General features: G+C 37.9%; 1 protein-coding gene and 1 pseudogene across 3 annotated transcripts in view; one reads left to right on the top strand and one right to left on the bottom strand.

Annotated features, from left to right (window-relative positions):
* RAPGEF6 (Rap guanine nucleotide exchange factor 6) overlaps nt 1-20,281 on the top strand; it is a 221,702-nt gene that overhangs the window by 47,905 nt on the left and 153,516 nt on the right. For all 3 annotated transcript variants that reach the window (XM_075541509.1, XM_075541508.1, XM_075541510.1), the window contains exons 4-6: nt 4,533-4,616; nt 9,081-9,150; nt 16,035-16,178. In XM_075541509.1, coding sequence (XP_075397624.1) covers nt 4,533-4,616; nt 9,081-9,150; nt 16,035-16,178 — 298 coding nt within the window. The remainder of the gene's footprint in view (nt 1-4,532; nt 4,617-9,080; nt 9,151-16,034; nt 16,179-20,281) is intronic.
* LOC142438814 (BBSome-interacting protein 1-like) lies at nt 2,969-3,192 on the bottom strand (annotated as a pseudogene).

Raw genomic sequence — 20,281 nt, 5'->3', positions numbered from 1 at the left:
AAAATTTGTATAATACCTATTTTTGATGGTGCCCAGCTATCAAAAGATATAGCATCTGGGATCTTAAAGACTTGAAGGTAAACAAGCGGCCATCTAGCTCAGAAGCAACAAAGCCCACATGGAAGAAGCACACCAGCCTGTGCGATCACAAGGTGTCTAAGGGATCAGGTATCAGGCATCATCAGAACAAAAAATCTTACCATAGTGAATGAGGGGGGGAGTGTGGAGTGGAGACCCAAAGCCCATTTGTAGGCCACTGGAGATCCCCTTACAGAAGGGTCTCAGGGAGGAGACGTCAGGGTGCCATGTAGCAATGATGAAACATAAAACTTTCCTCTAGTTTCTAAATGGTTCCTCCCTTCCCCCACTGTCATGATCCCAATTCTACCTTACAAATCTGGCTAGACCACAGGATGTACACTGGTACAATAAGAATTGGAAACAGGGAATCCAGGACAGATGATCCCTTCAGGACCAGTGGTGTGAGTGGCGATACTGGGAGGGTAGAGAAGGGTGCGTTGGAAAGGGAGAACCGATTACAAGGATCAACATGACCTCCTCCCTGGAGGATGGACAACAGAAAAGTGGGTGATGGGAGATGTCGGACAGGGCAAGATATGAAAAAATAATAATTTATAAAGTATCAAGGGTTCATGAGGGAGGGGGAAGCAGGGAGGGAGGACCTGAAGCCAGGGGCTTAAGTGGAAAGCAAATGCTTTGAGAATAATGAGGACACTGAGTGTACAAATGTGCTTTACACAATTGATGTATGTATGGATTATCATAAGAGTTGTATGAGCCCCTAATAAAACTATTTTTAAAATATCCATCTTTATTCTTAAAGTTTTACTACCAAATGTTAGGAAAATTATTCTTCAAAGATTCAAAAGGTGTTGCATTTAACAGCATCTAAGAAACTATTAGTTGCCAGTAAATAAATACTGAGCTTCATTACTCAGCTAGATGTCTGGTCCATGCTTGCCTACATTGCTTATTAGTGACTCAGCAAACTTACCTGGAACTTTGGTCAGAATTTTCATAAAAGTATTACGGCTATATCTAAGATAAGCTTAGATAGTCTTAAAATTACAGTTCCAAATTTTCACATATACCTTGGATTCTTTCAGGTCTATTTTACTTTGACTTATATTGGGCAGAGCCTTTTTTGTGGGAAAATGTAATGAAAGGGTAATAGGATTTTTCTAAGAACTTTTGGAGTCACCTTATAATAAGCATTTTCATACGTTTAATTTTTTGATGAAGGTAGCCATATAATTTTTAAGTTTTGAAAATAGTATAATCAAGAATTTCGATGACCATACAGAGTAGGTATGGTGCTACTTAAAATAACTTAAGAAGCTCTTTTGTCATTACTGGTTAGCTCAAGAAAGCTTTAAACATGATATAAAAGCAAATCTTATTTATACACATTTTGTATTGGATATTATAGAAACCTAGTCTGAAAACACACTGCATTAGCCACCTGTATCTTAGAATATTGTCTGTAAACCTGATTAACAGTTTACATGCTGAATATTTTTACTTGCACTTCCAAGAACTTGACATGGATAAGATGTGAGAAAATTTGTTGAAAAGTATTTTAATTTCTTGTATTCAATGCAAACCCAAGTATTTAAATTCCTAATACAGGGTTCATCAATCTTGGGTTGTTTTGTTTTTTGGCTGAATCTCATCTCTAATTCCTATCTGTGAAGAAAAACACACATCTACTCCCCTTATCAGCAGCTAGGTGGGACAAGCTGCTTGTTGACATACGTGTCACTCCCTCATGTAAAGCACATGTGGCAAACATGGCCCTGCTCTGGCTGTATACATGGGTTCTCTCCAGTGATCACTCATTGTCAGGGTGGTCCCTTGGCTTTCTGGATAAGGAGCAAATCCCCTTTGTAGCCACTGAAAAGTGGCACCTGCTGCTCCATATTCTCCATGGGCACTTCCTTCAAGAGGGCTGTGTCACCTTCCACCAGGCCTGTCTCCTGACTCCCTTGAGGGTGATATTCCTGAAGCAAGAAAAAAGGTAGGCTGTTTCCTCTCCTCGAGTGCCAATGAGTAGCACAAAATCAAAAAGTGTTGGGAGTTGTCCCCAGCATCTCAGAAAAGTACATCTTCAAGGAGCCAGTCTTGGTGAGAGTTTCAATGCAGGGTTTTGTCTCTCCTTACGGCTTCTTTGAGCCCAGTATAAAGCACCGAATCCATTATGGGATGGTGTTGGGCATGTCCTGGGCTGTGTCTCAGGCTGCTACCTCTGGCTGAGCCCAGTCATGGATAGGAAGTCTTCTTGGATCACCTGGAGTTCAGCCAAAATGCAGTGAATCTTAAGGTAAACTTTTTTTTTCCCCCACCCCCCCCCAAGGTAAACTTTTAAGCTATTCCTTACATATTCTTTGAGCCTTTCTTCCAAGGGATGAGGGAATTCCTCTCAGGTTATACTACCTGGACATCAATTTGCGGGTTCTACACCTTCCTTGGCTTGGTAATTGTTTACCTGGTAGGCCAACATGTCTTTCATTTGCTCATCGGGATCAGCACAGCTAGCTTCTGGCTGGATTATCTAGGTAAACCCCGGTTTTGTTAATGAAGGTGGCAATGGCTTCCACCATTTTCCCTAGTCATCTCTTGATGGTGTGCTGTGCGCCACCTCTTCTGGCCAGCTCCTCCTCCAGCGCAGGCATCTCAACCTCTCCTGAGATCCCTGAAGTTGCCTAACTGGGAGACCTATGTGGTCCTTTGGCTACCTTGCCATTGTGGTTGGCTGAGACGCTTCCATAAGACAGTTTGAAATCCAATCCCCTCCAAATCTGGAGGCCATCGCACAGCTCAATCTTGGTATTTCTGCAATATCTATTTGAAGAATATTAGTTTTATTAGTACATTTCTATTAGTATAAGATGTGTATTTTCTTTCAGGTTACTGTGAAATGGTAGGCAGGGGTGTCGTGGAAGTAGTACTAGGTCATCGTTCGGTGTGTTATTTTCTGCTTTTCCTTTTCTGCCAATGTTTGTTGGTGACTATACCCTGGGCTGCTTGCTGCATTTTCTCCAGTCTTTCCAGAGTCAGAGATTTTAAGGGTAAAAGTTTGGGCTTACGTAGCCCCATTGTGGTTGTGTCTTCCACAGGCACAAGCCTTTGTTTTGGAAGAACTTCCCAGAACATTGGTTTCATTTCCGCCATATCTTAATTGTAAGGTTTTCCGGATGTGTCTTTTCCCATAAGACACCCATAATCTGTTCTTAATCTAGAAGTTCTGCCCAAACCGGTTTTCCTTTGGGTGACCCTGCTCGTATTTATCATGCCAGTGATATCGTTTTCAACATCACAGCAACACACAAACTGTCACAGCTTGACAAACTGACAGACAAATGGTGGGAAGAAGCTGGTAGAATTCTTCAGTTTTTCAGTCGTTCGTGCATAAATTTGAATAGTAATTGCATTACCTGGACTCACTTTTAGGTGTATAGGTATAACCCTATCATATACAACATAATATTACAATATAGACCTTGAAATGTTCTTTTAAACTGTGAACATGATGCCTTTTATTTGTATTTGTTACTTCTCCCATGGTAAACTATATTATTGTCTGGTTCAGAGTGACTGATACCAGTCAGTCCATTTCAATGCATTAATGCCTTGAATATCAATCTCTATGTATTCTATTTCTTATGACTGCAGCTTTTATTTATTTTATTATTTTTAGAGATCATATTATTGTGGACTCTTACAGCTCTTAAAACAATCCATACATCAGTTGCATCAAGCATATTGTACATGGATTGCCATCTTTAGTTTCTAAACATTCACTTTCTATTTGAGCCCTTGGTAACAGCTCCTCTATTTTCCCCTCCTTCCCGACTCTTAGATTTTTAGTCATACTTAATATATTTTTAAAATCATTTTATTGGGGGCTCACACAACTGGAGTCATTTTTATTAATGGATGTTTGCCGCTGCTGTTCCCATTTTGAGTCATGCCCCCAAGGTCTTCCACCTAATTAAGATTCTTCATCCATATACTTTGAGGTGGCCTCTCTTCTCCAATTGTATTTTGACTGCCTTCCAACTTGGATGGCTATCTTACGGTACTATGTCAGACAGTGTTTCACTGCCTTCATAAGGTTTTCCAGTTGCTTATTTTTCCTAAGTGAACTGCCTCTTCCTCAATTGTTCTTATTATGAAAACTGCTGAAAATTGTTCACCCTGCTGTGACCCTGTGAAAATTGTGTGACCCTGCTGGTATTTGAGATACTAGGGGATAGCTTCCAACATCACAGCAATATACAAGCCACCCCAGTATGACGGAAATTTGAGTGGGGTTACCTTGGAATAGTGGTATGGTTTTCCCTTATGAACATGGTCTGGATCAAATATAGGGGTATTTAAAAATTCCCAACTAGCATTAACTTTAACATTCAGTGATTTGTAATATGGAAATGTATTTCAAAAACCATAGTTCTTATACATGTAAATAGGTTTGCTTATGTATTAATTTACTTGTTTACTTATTTTAACAGTTCAGAAACTATTGCGAGATGTTGGTATATTCTGCTTTCTGGATCTGTGCTTATGAAAGACTCCATGGTTTTGCCTCCTTGCAGGTATGTTTATATTTGTTGCTTGAATACATCAGGCAAAAATAATGTTTTTTATAACTGTAGAACTTGGTTCTTTTTTTATGTTCGACTGCTTTATGAAGTATATGGGTTTTCTCCCTGTAAATGATATATGTCATGTTGGGTGTAATTGGCAGAACTCAGTATTTCTTAGGGTATAATTTTAAAATATTTTCTATGATATAATACCTTACTCAAGTCAGAAAGCACGTGGATGGCTGGGAAATGAGACTGACACCCTCAGAGCATTCACATGTTACCTGTTCATTACATACCCTTCTTTACAGTGGCATTTACATGGGATTCAAATATCTTCAAAATCTATGCTCGTTCTAAGAGACATCATCCACATACCACCTCCCAGACCTTCTTTAATTGTAAATCTTTCCATCTTGTTTTGAAGCCCTTATCATTTTACCAAGCATTTGATAACTGTCATTGCATCTGTTTTGCACTACTAAAAAGGGGTAGGACCTGTCCCTACAATTAGAGGATCAATGAAAGGAGGAAGACCCTCAACTATATGTATTGATTGACATTGTGGGCGCATCAGTGGACTTGACTGTGAGGACAGTACAGGACCAGGCAGTCTTTTGTTCTGTTCATAGTGTGTTGTGGTTTTTTTTAAGTAGGAACGTACTTGATAGTACCTATTAACAAAAACTGGGACAACCGTATATTATGTGTATTAATGTGTAATGTGATATGCATTTTGTGGCCCCATTCTTCAACATCTTCTGTTCTCTTCATATGTTCATATTTATCTTTGTGTTCCTCAGCATATAGTGCATGTTCATAATTAGCTGTCTTAATGTTTTTGTTGATTCCCTCACCTGACAGTGCTAGATCTGTTTCTACAACTGATTTCTCTTTTTCTCTCATATGTGTATGAGAGAGAGAGAGAGAAATTTTTCTTTGTATTTGGGGGGGTAGTTTGTTTTATCACTGGGTATTGTATGTCACAAAGAGCCCTGGTGGCATAGTGGTAACGCATTGGGCTGCTAACCCCAGGATTAGCAGTTCAAAATCACCAGCTGCTCTACAGGAAAAAGTCGAGGCTTTTCTACTCCCATAAAATAATTTAAACCAATAAAATAATATTTTGCAACTAACAGTAAACAAAAAGAATGAAGAATAAATCAAGTCTGTAATTTAAATGTCTTATATTGAAAATCCATCTCTGTTTATTAGCGTTTTAACACAGTGAACTTACCTTTCTGTTATCATAGGAAAACCTCTTGTTAAAAATCTAGGGTGGAGGTGGGGGGCAGGGGGAGCAGAAAATATGTGAGCTCTGTGACTTCACCAACCAGAATAAGAAGCAAACTCCTCAGTCCAAGGTTGATTCCTATGAGAATGAGGTCAAAAATGCCTGCATCCTCCAGCCATCATAGAAGGAGAAGGTACATTTTGTGAAGGAAAAAACTCCTCAGCACAACTTTCCTGAACTTTTTTCCCTCCTGAGTAGTTTTCAGGTTTTTACAAGCTTCTTACTAATCAGCCCCTGTGATCATCTTGCATCTTTTAAGAAATTGTATCAAGATTTCCCATTTGGAAAGAACAGTTACCATAACCTCCTGAAATTGCCTCTTTGCCTTAAATTTTACTGGCCTAGCAAGTCCTCTTGGAAGTCACTGTTAAGATTAGGTCTTTCTCTCTTGATTGTATTGGTAAATCTAAAACTTGTTCTTTACAATTTATTCTCTAAAATCAATTTCATTAGCTTCGATCATGCTTTGCAACTGAACTAACTGATCTCTCTGCACAATGCTTTTGACATCAAGTTGAAAGCTTGCTAAAGCAAAGATGTGCACTTAAAATTGAAAATATTGAGCCATGTGAGATCTTTTTGAATAGCTTTTACATTGCTGGTAATTCTACAGTGTTCCTGGACCTTATTTATCAAGGTTGACAGACCTCCCTCTCTTGGCTCTTCTTTTAGGTCATCCTGACCATCCCCAAAACGATTTAGTTATCTAAAGACTGTTGGTTTATATAGGGCAGCATTCTTGTAAACTTGTTGCAAAACTTCCATGATTTGGGAAGTTGTCCACTTGAGTTTTTAATGTTTTAAAATTTTTTGATGTTACCTGTTGTATCAAAATCAGTTTTTTTCCTTGGCACAAAAGTATCCTTTCTTTGAAAGCATCTGAGTAAAACCAAGTGTGTTACTGAGAAAACTTGGTTATAGCCATCCACCGATGACAGAGAGATATTTGCATAATTTTTATTTGGAATAAACCCACGCAGGTATCGATTGGAATCAGTGCCAGTACTTTTTCACTTACTCTTGTATTTGAAGTGTACACTTTGATAGGTTTTTCATTTGTCGAAAGAGCCTAATGGCCCTGTAGGCTAGGCTGCCGATTACAAAGGGAGAGGTTCAATCCTACCAGTCACATTATGGGAGAAAGCAGAGGCTATCTGCTCCCATAGAGATTTACAACCTCAAAACTCACCGAGGCAGTTCTCCTGTAATGTCACTGTAGTCAGAATTTACTCAGTGGCAATGAGTTGTTTATTTTTTAATTGTACATTGCAAATTTTGTTTGCTTTTATTGTATTTGTAATGTATTTACCTTTGTTCTGACTTGTGGTTTAGCTTATTGGACCCCATTAGGTCATTTTGAGTATTTTTTATATTGGACCTAGTCTAGTGCTATTTTTACAATAGGATTAATTTATCACATTACAAAGAAAATCCATTTCTGAGGACTTTGTCCAATACCTTGTGCATTATGTGATCTTTCTACTGTGGTTCTTAGAGTCAGAATTAATTCTGGCTTTGTGTGATATCATAGAATTACTTTCTGTTGGTTTTTTGCCCAGCTTCGGGTTCGTTTCTTCTAATGTGTTTACATGGTATACTCAAGGAGAACTTTCTGAAGGCCTCCATAGCATGTATGCCTACTGTGTGTGTGTGTGTGTGTGTGTGTGTGTGTGTGTGTGTGTGTCCAGCCCCTTCCTTCTTTCTAGTTCTCTGCCCTACAAATTACTCATCATGGTCTGCTCCATTGCTATGTCTGTTTCTCCTAACCCAGGGAGATTCCAAGCCTGTCAGGCTTTTCTTTTTCCGGACTGTTGTGTAGATTGCCTGTAAAAAGAAACATTGTGGGACCCCTCTCGATCTTTTCTCTCTCTCAGTGACTAATGCCCTGTCCTCTCTGTTGTTTCAAAAGCTAAAACTTTAAAAAATATATGTTTTGTCTTGTTTTGTTTTCATGTGAGGGAAAAGCCCCAATCTCTGTTAAACCTTCCTGAATGAAAGCCAATTTTCCAAATTGACTTTAAAATTATTTTATGTATTAAGTGATGTAAGAGCTACTAAAATTGAATTTTGCATGCTTTTTAAAAAGGAAATAGAAATTTATCTTTTAAAATTTATTCAAACGTAATTTTACATGGATTTTGATTAAAAGTTTTAGTATAAGCTGATATTTATATAAAACCTTATGTATTATTAAAAAATATCTTTTTAATATTGTCATCTTTTCCCATGCTATGGGATTTCCTTGAAGTGAGATTTCTTTTTGGTCCACTGGTAAAATTACACAATTTTATTTATTAATGAGTTGTATAATTATTATGGTTTTGTTCATATTTCATGTTTACATCACCAATTTTGTTAGTTTGGTGTTTTTAATAATACCTATTTTATTTATTATTATAAATTATTAATATATATGTATTATTTTAAAATAACCATAGTAAAATACCATTTATTAAAATATTTTAGATTGCTTTCAAAGTATTTGAAGTACACTCTGCATGTTAACTTCTCACCTTGAAAGAAAGAAAGCATTTTTTAAAAGTATACCTTTATACCTTATATAATAATTGGCAGATATTTTTCCATTCCTTTTTTGTTTCTGGTTAACGTTTTAAAGTGATAATGAATCAAGCTTTTCCTTTATAATTGGTTTCTTTTTTACATTTGCTTGTTCTAAGAATATAAAAATACGTTATCTGGTAGTACAAGAGCTAATGAATGACTCCAACACTAATTTTGATTGTTATCAATAAGTAACCTTTATCTCATACATTTCTTTATATATTTTTGATCTATTTTATTTTTAAAGTTTCAAAATATTATTATAATTCACTTCCATACAATTTTGTATAACCATGATGTTACTCTTTATAGAGATTACATTTCTTTGCTTGAACATACCCTCGCAAGATGTTCAGAATTTGAGAGTGGGCTCTTACACTGATTTTAGGGACATTTATAAGCAAATTTTTTTTTTAAGTTTTCACATAGAACGTTGTTGATCGATAAAATGTCTAGATAATTAAGAGGACTTTTCCTGTTAATTGTTTTATGTTTGTTTTTTAACGTAAGTGACAGGATGAGAATTTTTTGGTTAACATCTAGGTTTTTATTGTTTTCTTTTGTTGATATATTTTATTTTTAATCTGCTAAAGAAATTTTTTTGTTTGTTTTTATAGTTTTGGTAAGCAGTTTGGAGGAAAAAGAGGATGTGATTGTCTTGTATTAGAGCCTTCAGAAATGATTGTGGTAAGAATTTTAAAGAAAGATGAATTTATTTGTGATAAGTTTCAAATTTAAATGTAGCTGGTTTCGAACACTCAAAAATGTTTCGTTATTATGACCTTTCAGAGATTTTATTAGATAGCATCAGAATCCTATACCAGATTGAAGTATAACATCTCCCAGTTCGGTAAACTTTTTTTACTCCTCTCACCAGGAAATTTAATTATAGGCTTTGAAAAAGGGACCATTAAATTTCATTTGTTTTCTCATTTTCCATTCAATTCTGTTAATTCTTTGGATATTCACTGACTGTTCACTGGCCTCATAAGACAGTTTGAGAAAATGGAAGAGATAAAAAAATTAAAGTAAGAACATGGCCTTGGTGTTAATCCTTTAACTTTTTTTAAGGGTGTATGTAAGAAATAAACTCCTTACCCTTTTTTAAGAAAGATAGCTAGCTGACATATTAGGAAAAAAATTTTTTAAGCATTAGAATAATCAAGAACACAGTTCTCATTTACTTTAATTTTCAATGATCTTACTAGAAAATCATTTATGCTGAATCGACTGTTCTATCAGCATCTTGTGTAGTTGATCATGTCACATGATTCAATTTCAACCATTAAGTGGTATTTAATTCATAATGATGTATTTTAATGAAACCTTTTTCTTTTCGTGGAGCTACAATAAAATTGATATTCTGAATAGCTTTTATTTTTTCCCCCTAAATTAGATCATCCCCACTACTAGAATACACTGTCCCAAATTTCCCATACACAACGGGATCTTAGGCTTTTAAAACGTGAAGATTATGCCTTCCTCAATTTGAATCTTACAGTGTTGCAGAACCTTACCTGTATAATAAGTGTTCAATTAATGTTGCTTAAATTCGAGTTTGTTTTTGGTATTGATTTGTTTATTTTTTTTAAGGTTGGGATATATTGGTCTTTTCAGTCCTCTGAATGCTTCATTTAAATACATTTGTGAGGAACATCACAGAAAATTGCCCAAGGGTTTCTGATTTTCACTTTATCAATTGGTGTGTTACCTATTGCCCTGGTGGAGGTGGAGACTAGTAATGCTATTGTTCAATCAGTTGATGAAACTTGAACATGTATTTTGATTAGATAATACTGAATTATCTAATCAGATAACACTGAATTAGATAATATTTTGATTTAGATAATACTGATTTTAATAGCTGTACTGTCAGGTAAGAGATTTGACATAATTGAGGGGTTAAGAAGCACTTTATTTTGTCAAATGGTTCAGAAAAATTGTATATATAAAACAGTCACAAAGGCTATATAAACTATACTTATGGTTGACAATTATAACATTCTAGATGTGTTTATTGACTGTCAGCATAATGTAAAATGCTTTGCTCAAAAATCCCCCCCCTTTTTTTATAAATCACCTTATTGGGGGGGGTCTTACAGCTCTTATAACAATCCATACATCAATTATATCAAGCACATTTGTACATATGTTGCCATCATCATTTTCAAAACAATTTTTTCTACTTGAGTCCTTTGTAACAGCTCCTCTATTTCCCCCCACCCACCCTTGGAACCCCTTAATATATTATAAATTATTATTTTCATATCTTATGCCATCCTCTGTTTCCCTTCACCCACGTTTCTGTTGTTCATCCCACTTGGGTGTGCGCACGCGCATTCTGTGTCGGTCCTTGCAATAGATTTCCCCTTTCTCCCCCCAACTCCCACCACCTCTCCTCACCCTCATGGTATTGCTACTCCCTTTACTGTTTCTGAGGGGTTTACCTGTCCTGGATTACATGTGTTGAGAGCTCTTATCTGTACCAGTGTACATGCTCATCTTGCTGGATTTGTAAGGTAGAACAAAAGTCAGGATAGTGGGGAGGGAGGAAGGGTCAACTAGAGGAATGTTTGTTTTGTTGGTGCTGCTATACTGCTGACTCGTCCCTTCCTTGTGACCTTTCTGTGCGGGGATGTCCAGTTGTCTACAGATGGCCTTTGGGTCTCTACTCTGTACCCCCTCGTTCACATTGATAGGATTGTTTTGAGTCTTCTGATGCCTGATACCTGACCTTGTTGACACCTCGTGATCACTCAGGCTGGTGTGCTTCTTCCATGTGGGCTTTATTGCTTCCATACTAGATGGTGCTTGTTTATCCTCAAGCCTTTGAAACCTCAGACACTATATCTTGTAATAGCTGAGTGCCATCAGCTTTCTTCACAACATTAGCTTATACACCCATTTTGTTTTCAGTGATTGTGATGGGAAGGTGAGCATTATAGAATCTCAGGTTATTAGAACATAGTGTTTGTTTATTTAGGGAGGACTTGAACTGAGGCCTAATGCCTGTCTGTTCTCTTGATACTTAACATAAATATATGTGCATAGAACTTATATCCCTATCATTGTATATTAAATATAGTTACTTATTTACATGCCTATATATGTACCTCTATAAATGTCTTTTGCCTCTTAGTTCTTTCCTCTATTTCCTCCTGTCTCCCTCTATTGGACCTTCATTCAGCTTTCAGTGATTCCTCTTGGCTACATTGTATTCTACACTCTCCCCACCATCCTTTTAGATCTCTTGTTCTTCCCTTGTTCCTGGGTGTGCTGACTGTTAAATGCTTTCATTACAGGAGAAAAGAAGTCAAAATATCCCTAGAATTTATATTTCTGAGAATTCTGAAAAGATTTATTATCATGTTACTATGTTACATTTGGAGAATTTTGACTTTTCTATTTCCAGATAATTAATTTGTTTAGAATATAGTTTTGGATAGAAAAATGGGGTACACATTTATGTGCCAGGAAAAACCTTTGTTAACCTGTTTTTTTGTATGATATTTTTAAGAGTGGAATACTTGTTCCAGGTAAATATATGTTACTATTGTAAGGGGACTTCAAGCCATGGAAACAGATAATTAACAGATAGTAGAAGTTTTCTGCAAATTCGAAGCCCTCCATATTTTGGTGGAGTCTGAAGTGGTTTTAATACAAATGTAAATTACTCACTGAAATAAGGGAATAATAGCTCCTGAGCACCTCGCCAGTCACCTGATAAGCCAGTCATTTTAATTCATCAGATTAAAAGGAAATCACTTGTTTTAACTTAATTTTTCTTAATGAGGTTGTACATCTTTTCATATACTTTACTTTGCATTTAAATTTCTTAATAATAATATCCCCTCTCCATGTTTCTTCTTATTTTTAAAATCGTTTTGTTAGGGGCTCATACAACTCTTATAACAATCCATACTTACATCAGTTGTGTAAAGCACTTTTGTACATTCATTGCCCTCATTATTTTCAAAACATTTGCTCTCCACTTAAGCCCCTGGCATCAGGTCCTTATTTTTCCCCTACCTCCCTGCTCCCCCATCCCTCATGAACCCTTGATAATTTATAAACTATTATTTTATCATATCTTACACTGTCCAACCGCTCCCTTCACCCACTTTTCTGTTGTCCATCCCCCAGGGAGGATTTTATATGTAGATCCTGATAATCGGTTCCCCCTCTCTACCCCATCCTCCCTGATCTCCTGGTATCACCACTCTCTCCACTGGAGGGATCATCTGTCCTGGATTCCCTGTGTTTCCATTTCCCATCTGTACCAGTGTACATCCTCTGGTCTAGCCAGGTTTGTAAGGTAGAATTGGGATCATGATAGCGGGGTGGGTTGGGGGTAGGGAGGAAGCATTTAGGAAACTAGAGGAAAGTTGTATATTTCATCGTTGCTACACTGCACCTTGACTGGCTCGCCTGCAGATCTGGAACATATTCATATATCGTCATTTATATATGATATTTTCGTGTAATGATATGACAAAAATGAGTAATTGCTCCCCAATGAGGAAAGGGTTGATAATGTCCACTGAAAATGATCTGTATACTACCTATACAATATAAATATTAAAAAGAAAATGAAGCCGGGTACTTAACAGAAAGGAAATTTTAAAGAGTGTTATGTTGCAGGCAAAATGAGGAAGGAAAGATTTTGGTTAAGCTGGTGTACCTGGGAAGCACTCTGAGTGGATGCAGGGTTAGACATGAGACTTCCCAGACAGCAGAGGTAGCGCAGCACTAAAGCATTTGTAGGCACAGGGTACAGGTGATGAAATGATTCCTTTATGTCAGCATGGGGAACAAATGTCCGGCTCGTGGGCTGTAACAGGCCAGCGAAATCTTCAACGGCAGCTAACTACTGTCGCAGGTCTCCCAGAGAGAAGCAGTCCAGCCATGACATTGGTGGATGTTCAGTGCCGTTGAATGGTTCTACCTATAGGGACCCTCTGTACAAGAGGAGGACGCTGCCCCATTGAACGCCGGCCTCACAAATGTGCGATGCCTGAGCTCATGTGCAGCCAGCGTGTCCGTCCATCTTGTCCAGAGTCTTCCTCTTTTTCACTGCCCCTGCACTTTACCAAGCATGACGTCCTTGCCCTGCTAACTCGTCCACAGTACATGAGACCGAGTGTCTCTGGTCTTAGATATCTTGAAAGATTCCAAGTCCTGCCCCGTTTTCCTGTTCCTCCTGTTTTTCATTCACTCAGACCGATATTTAGTCCGAAGGATAAGGAATCCGGAGGAGGGTTGGTTGTTTGTTTGTAAGGCTGTTAGCCTTTAATATATATTTTTTAATTTTGATATTTTAAAGAAGTACACTCCCCTTCATGGGAATGACCAACAGATACCATGGGGAAGGGAGACAGCAGTCACTGGGAGACATGAAAATAATAATAATAATTTATAATTTATCAAAGGGTCATGAAGGCAGGGGTGGAGTAGGAAGGGGAAAAAGAGGAGCTGATACCAAGGGCCCAACAGAAAGTAAATGTCTAGAAAAGAATGATAGCAACACATGTACAAATATGCTTGACACAATGTATGGATTGTTTTTTTGTTGTTTTTTTAAAAATCATTTTATTGGGGCTCAAACAACTCTTACCACAATCCATACATATATCAGTTGTGTAAAGCACACCTATACATTCGTTGCCCTCATCATTCTCAAAATTCGCTTTCCGCTTGGGTTCCTGAAATCAGCTCCTCATTTTCCTTTTTCTCTCTACCTCCCTTCCCGCTCCCTCCTCCCCCATGAACCCCTAATAATCTATAAACTATTATTTTATCCCATCCCACACTGCCCAGTGTCTCCCCTCACCCACTTTTCTGTTGCCCATCCCCCAGAGAACAGGTTATATGTAGATAGATCCTTGTGATCAGTTCCCCCTTTCTACTACTCTTTCCCTCTGGGTATCACCCCTCTCACCATTGGTCCTGAGGGGTTAATGTGTCCTGGATTTCCTGTGTTTCCAGTTCCCATCTGTACCGCTGTGCATCCTCTGGTCTAACCAGGCTTGCAGAGTAGACTTGGAATCATCTACCCCACTTCCTTGATATTTTAGTTTGTGGCATGCGTAGAAGTATCCTCCCCGTAAGATTGATTTTTAACTTGCATTAACTTCATTGAGTCCTGGTTTCTTGGTGGTTATACGTTGGGTTGGTAATACAAGGTCAGTAGATCAAAACCACCTGCTGTCCTGTGGGAGGAAGCCAAGCCTTTCTTCCTTCTGGAGATTAACATCATTTAGAATCAACTCCATGGTAATGAGTTTGGTGGTTTGTTTGTTTTTTTAATTTGTTTTTTTAAATAACTTTATTACATGACTCTTTTTATTTAGTTTTTAAATCCAGTGTCTTCTAGGTCATTGAAAATTATAGCATATCCCTAACTACTCATCACCCAGTATTTTCTACAAAAATAATATAAAGCAAGAGAATTAGAGAAATCTACATATAAAGCAAATTCACAGCATTTACTTGGTATGAAGGACAGCTTCAAAATAATTATAAATATGGAGAGAGATATCACCAGTTCCCAGCATATCCTCTCTCAAACTATACCTGCACCCAGCCTGCCCCACCACAAAATTGTGGTGGCCATACGCAGAATGAGTACAACAGCAGAAAAGTCAAAAGATTAAGGCAGCAGATGAACCAAAGGTTGCTATACACAACTAGAATGACCAAGTTATTTGTTTATTTAAGTTATCGGGTTGATTAGAACAATAATTGTTGGAGAAAACTGACCATTATTTGGTACTTACTGGATGTGCTTTCAGTTTACTGCTTGCTTTGAAACATCAATAAACCTGTAAAAAAATAGTTAACTTTTGAAATTATAGTTTAGTCTGTATTTGGCAGGGCTGTGTGGTCTATGTCAATAACATGAATCTGTTTTCCAACACACCTCTAATTATTGGAGTAGTCACTTGCTTTTTCAAGTTTTATATTGCTCATTGCAAAATAAAAACAAGATAGTAAGACTATTGTGTGAACTAACAATACAATGCATTTTGTGCTTGCTCGTTGTACATCCTTAGTAAACATTGATTTTTCTTCTTCCTTAAATAATAGAGAAAAGAAGGCAGCCAAATTGGGAACTATTGTCAGACAATAATATATTAATCAAAGAATAACGTGTATGGTGTTTTTTTATTATTGTTCAGCAGTTAACTCAAAACTTGTCATTGTTATTAAAATTTATAGTATGAAAATCAGGTAGTTTGAAATTAGATTAACTCAGAAGTTGTAATTATTGAATGTATAGATATAATTAACTGCCTTCATTTCTGGTAAGTGACACACACACACATATATATATATTCATGTGAGCAACAGCGACTATTTCCTGGAAGGAAACTGTGGTCTCCAGATCTTTATAATAAAGTCATCTGTAATCTTTTTGAACTCATAAACATTGTCCTAAACAGACACTTTACTTGAGGCAGTTTCTTACAAGAAGTAAATGAAGCTGCCCCATGAGCCTATTAAGGCTGCATAGACTGTCAATCCTGTGGCGAAATTGGTTATTTAATCAAGAACATGACCATGTGTTTCAGGTAGAAAATTCTAAAGATAATGATGAAAGTATTCTACAAAGAGAAATTCCTGCCAGACATTCTCGACGACGATTTCGGAAAATTAACCATAAAGGAGAGCGCCAAACTATCACTGATGATGTGGACATTAGCAACTATCTTTCTGTGAGTACTTAAGGAACATTCATAGGTCTAATTTAATTGTGATTTATAATAGGGAAATTTGTATATATTTAGCAATATTGTCACTTTGGACTCTATATAAAATTTGGGACAGGTAAATTTGACTATATAACATTTAAAATACTTAACTGAGTTGGTTACAATTATTTTATAAGTTGGAGATTTGTTTTTGCTTAAATAATATTAAATAATATTCTTCCCAAATCTTTTTAGCCATACATAGGGATTTTCTTGTCTTTTTATTGCCTGAATGAAAGACAGGTTATTGTACTACCTGAGAACTTAGACAAACTGGTTGAAACCTCTGTGAGGCATGTGTAAGATATAATTTCTGGCTTGCAAAAAAAAATTCAGTTCACTGCCATCGAGTTGATGCTGACTCATAGCAACCCTCTGGGGCAGGGCAGTAAGTGACTCTTGATGGGAATAGAAAGCCCGGTCATTTTAGTGTGGGTCAAGTACAGTGCATGTTAGTGTGGAAACAGTCAGTATACAAGCATGGAAGGCATCAGCCCTGGTTGTCATTATGGTTACTTATTGTATTGCTCACTGTGTGGCCGCCAGTCACTCCTCAGGAAAGGGGCAGAGCTTTTATTCCCTGAAAGAGTTACACACTTGGAGAATCTCGGGAGCAGTTTATTCTGTCTCATTGGGTTGCTATGAGTTGACATTGAGACTGGATTGCAGTTAAGTTTGGGTTTGTTTTTTCACAAAAAAGAAGGCAGACCAACTATTAACTTTGTAACACCAGAAGAAACATAAGCTGTTTCTTCAGAAGTCATTATCAAAATAAATTATTAATAATAAATTCATGTGTATGTTTTGTGGTTTTGGTTTTATTTGGGTTATTTGCTTTGAGAGGATTCATGATCCTTCAAAATATTCAGATAAGTAATTGGAAGGTTTTCTTATTTTGTTTGCATGTTTTAAAACACAAAAACCTCTTTCGTATAAAACTACAACATCAGGTTGTGGAAATTTAAGCAAATTGAGAACTTGCCAGTAGTAAAGGAAGTTGAAGAACCCCCTCCCTGGGGGACGGACAACAGAAGAGTGGGTGAAGGGAGAATGTCAGACAGCGTAAGACTTGACAAAATGATAATAATTTATACATTATCAAGGGTTCGGCTGGGGCGGGAGAGGAGGGGAAAATGAGGAGCTGATACCAAGGGCTCAAGTAGAAAGCAAATGTTTTGAGACTGATGATGGAAACAAATGTGCTTGACATGATGGATGTACGGATTGTGATCAGAATTGTACAAGCCCCCAATAAAATGATATTTTTAAAAGTTGAAGATAAGGGTTGGTGGAATAATTAATTACGGCCACAATTTTCCCAGGACCTATTTTGTTCTCTGTTGTGAGAAACAAAACTTTAGTCATTCTTTTTATTAAGAACAGGGAAGATTTTTGAGGGAATTGTTTGCACTGAATTAGTAGTAGATTTAATTCAGACTGAATTATAGATTTAATTCAGACAGAATTATAGATTGCTTATAGATTTGGACGGAAGAAATTCCTGGTGATCTCCTCTTGAGAAACAGCCAGTTAAAACTCTATAGACACACAGTTCGATTCTGTTGAGCACTAGGTCTCCGTGAGTCAAGCTGCCGTGATAGCAGATAACACAGACAAAGGATTTAGTCACAGTCATCTAATTTCTATTCACCACATTCTATTTCCGATGAGAAACAGTAACAGGAAATAATCTCAAAATGTTGGCTACATTCAGCCATACATAGCACCTTTCTGATTGTTAGTATTTAACAGATTTTTATTAATGTTTCCTCTCATTAATTAATTTAACTGGACTTGTTTTGCTTTGTTATACAAGTAAAACATCAGTTTTTGAAGATTGGGTATTGATTTCCCCCCCCCCCCCGACCAACCAGTTATATAACACTTGATTACATTTTATATATTTCTGAAGAAAGATTTTTTGACATTACTGTAGACAGATAATATTTTATTAAAATTGATCACCAATCCCGAGGAAAAAAACAGGGCTGACAATTCTGAGGGGGCATGGGAGAGGAGGAGGTGGGAGAAAGGGGAGGGAGAGCCAACAAACCCAGGGACAAGGAAACAATAAGAAATCAAAATCAATGGGGAGGAGGGCGTAGAATGCCTAATGGTGTTTGATCAAGTGTAATGCAGTTGAAAGTACATTATGAAGGTTCAATATGATATTGGGACAAGGGAAAGTAAAGAGAAATAGGGGAAAGAACGAGGAGGCAAAAGAGAGTTATAGAGGTATAAATATAGGCATGCACATATGTAAATATGTTAATATAAAGTGATAGAGATTGAGATCTATGTACATATATTTAAATGCTAAGTATTAAGGCAACAGACAGGCATTGGCCTCTACTCAAGTACTCCCTTCAACACAAGAACACGCATTGTGTGATGCTCACCTTCCCAACATGCTCACTGAAGTCAAAAAGGGTGCTTAAGTAAGTGTGAAGAAAGCTGATAGTGTCCTCCTGTAACAAGATATAGCCTCTGGGGTCTTAAAGACGAAGTTAGACAAGCAGCCATCTAACAGGGAAGCAACAAAGTTCCCATGGAAGAAGTACACCAGCCTGTGCGATCACCAGGTGTAGACAGGATCAGGCATCAGAAGACCCAAAACAATCATATCCATGCGAACAAGGGAGGCCAGAGTGGAGAGACCAAGCCCATCTGTAGACAGTTGGACATCCCCTCACAGAGGGGTCACAAGGAAGGAATGAGCCAGTCAGGGTGTAATATAGCACCGATGAAACATACAACATTCCTCTAGTTCTTTACTGCTGTCTCCTCCTCGCCCCCCTCCCCCCAGCTATCATGACTCCAGTTCTGCCTTACAAATCTGGCTAGACAGGATCATGTACACTGGAACAGGTAAGAGTTCTTGACACACAGAATCCAGGACACATAAACACCTCAGGCACAGTAGCAATACCATGCACATAGGGGGAAGGTGGGCAGAAAAGGGGTAGAAGCGGGGAGCTGACTATAATGGTAGATGCATAACCCCCAACCCCATGGGGACGAACAACAGAAACATCAGCAAAGGAAGGCAGTAGACAGTGTAAGATGCGAAAATAATAACATCATTTGTCAGGGTCCATAAGGGTGAGAGGGTGAGGGAGGAACACGTGTTAATTGAAGGGCAGAGAGATAAATAGCTCAGTGAGCCTTGCCTTTGTGGTTCTCAGGTCTCTTGCTTTCTGATGGTTGGACCTGGGTGCAGCTGCCTTAGCCAGATCCCTGCTTCAGCAGGCAAGGCTCACTTCTTGCAAGACAGGAAGGAGTAGCCACATAGACCTACCCCAAAGCAGCCCTGGGTGCTGGAGCACCCGTGTGGAGACCCCTGCTAGTGCTGAGATGCTTACACGTTCACTGACGCGCTTTTCCCCTTGCAGTCGGGATCATTGTGTGTGTTTTGTGAGATGGAGGAGGACTTTGTGGATTTGTTTTGGACATAAGGGCTAATGTTGAACTTGTGGGCTTGGGCAGCACTGGTTTGGGATGATTTCTTGATGTGCATTTACCATTTATATAAAACTCTCTTTTATACATGAGTTCCTGTGGACTTGTTTCTCTAATGTACCCAGAGTAACACAAGCCCCCAATAAAATGATTTATTAATTTAAAAATATTTTATTAAAATACATACAATACTTATACTTTTATAACCAAATTTTGTGTGCGTGTGTACGAGAGTTTTATATCAAAGAATCATTGTATATTGAGCTCAGTATAGACTAAGTCTGCTATTAGCCTATATATCTGATACCAGTTTATAAATACCTCTTCAAACCCGTACAACACATGCAATGGTGCTGAATGCAGGAAGATCACAGGTCAGTGGGTGGAAAGTCTTGTGGATCCAGTGGCAGTGGAAGCATCTCAGCGCTGGCATGGGCCTCCATGTGGCTCCTCCAGCTCCAGGGCTCTGACTCCATCAGTGTAGCTCCATGTGGCTTGTCAGCAGGAAGACAAAGCATGGAGTGTGGGTCTGGCCTCCATTGAGCTCTTTATCTCCATAGCGCCTCCAAATGAGGTCATCCAGCTGCTACCTGTTTGACAGGCGAAAC

Source organism: Tenrec ecaudatus, chromosome 2, assembly GCF_050624435.1.
Source record: "Tenrec ecaudatus isolate mTenEca1 chromosome 2, mTenEca1.hap1, whole genome shotgun sequence".
In the NCBI taxonomy this organism is placed as follows: domain Eukaryota; kingdom Metazoa; phylum Chordata; class Mammalia; order Afrosoricida; family Tenrecidae; genus Tenrec; species Tenrec ecaudatus.
The sequence above is the reverse complement of the archived record's forward strand: the minus strand, read 5'-3'. Positions and strand labels throughout refer to the sequence as shown.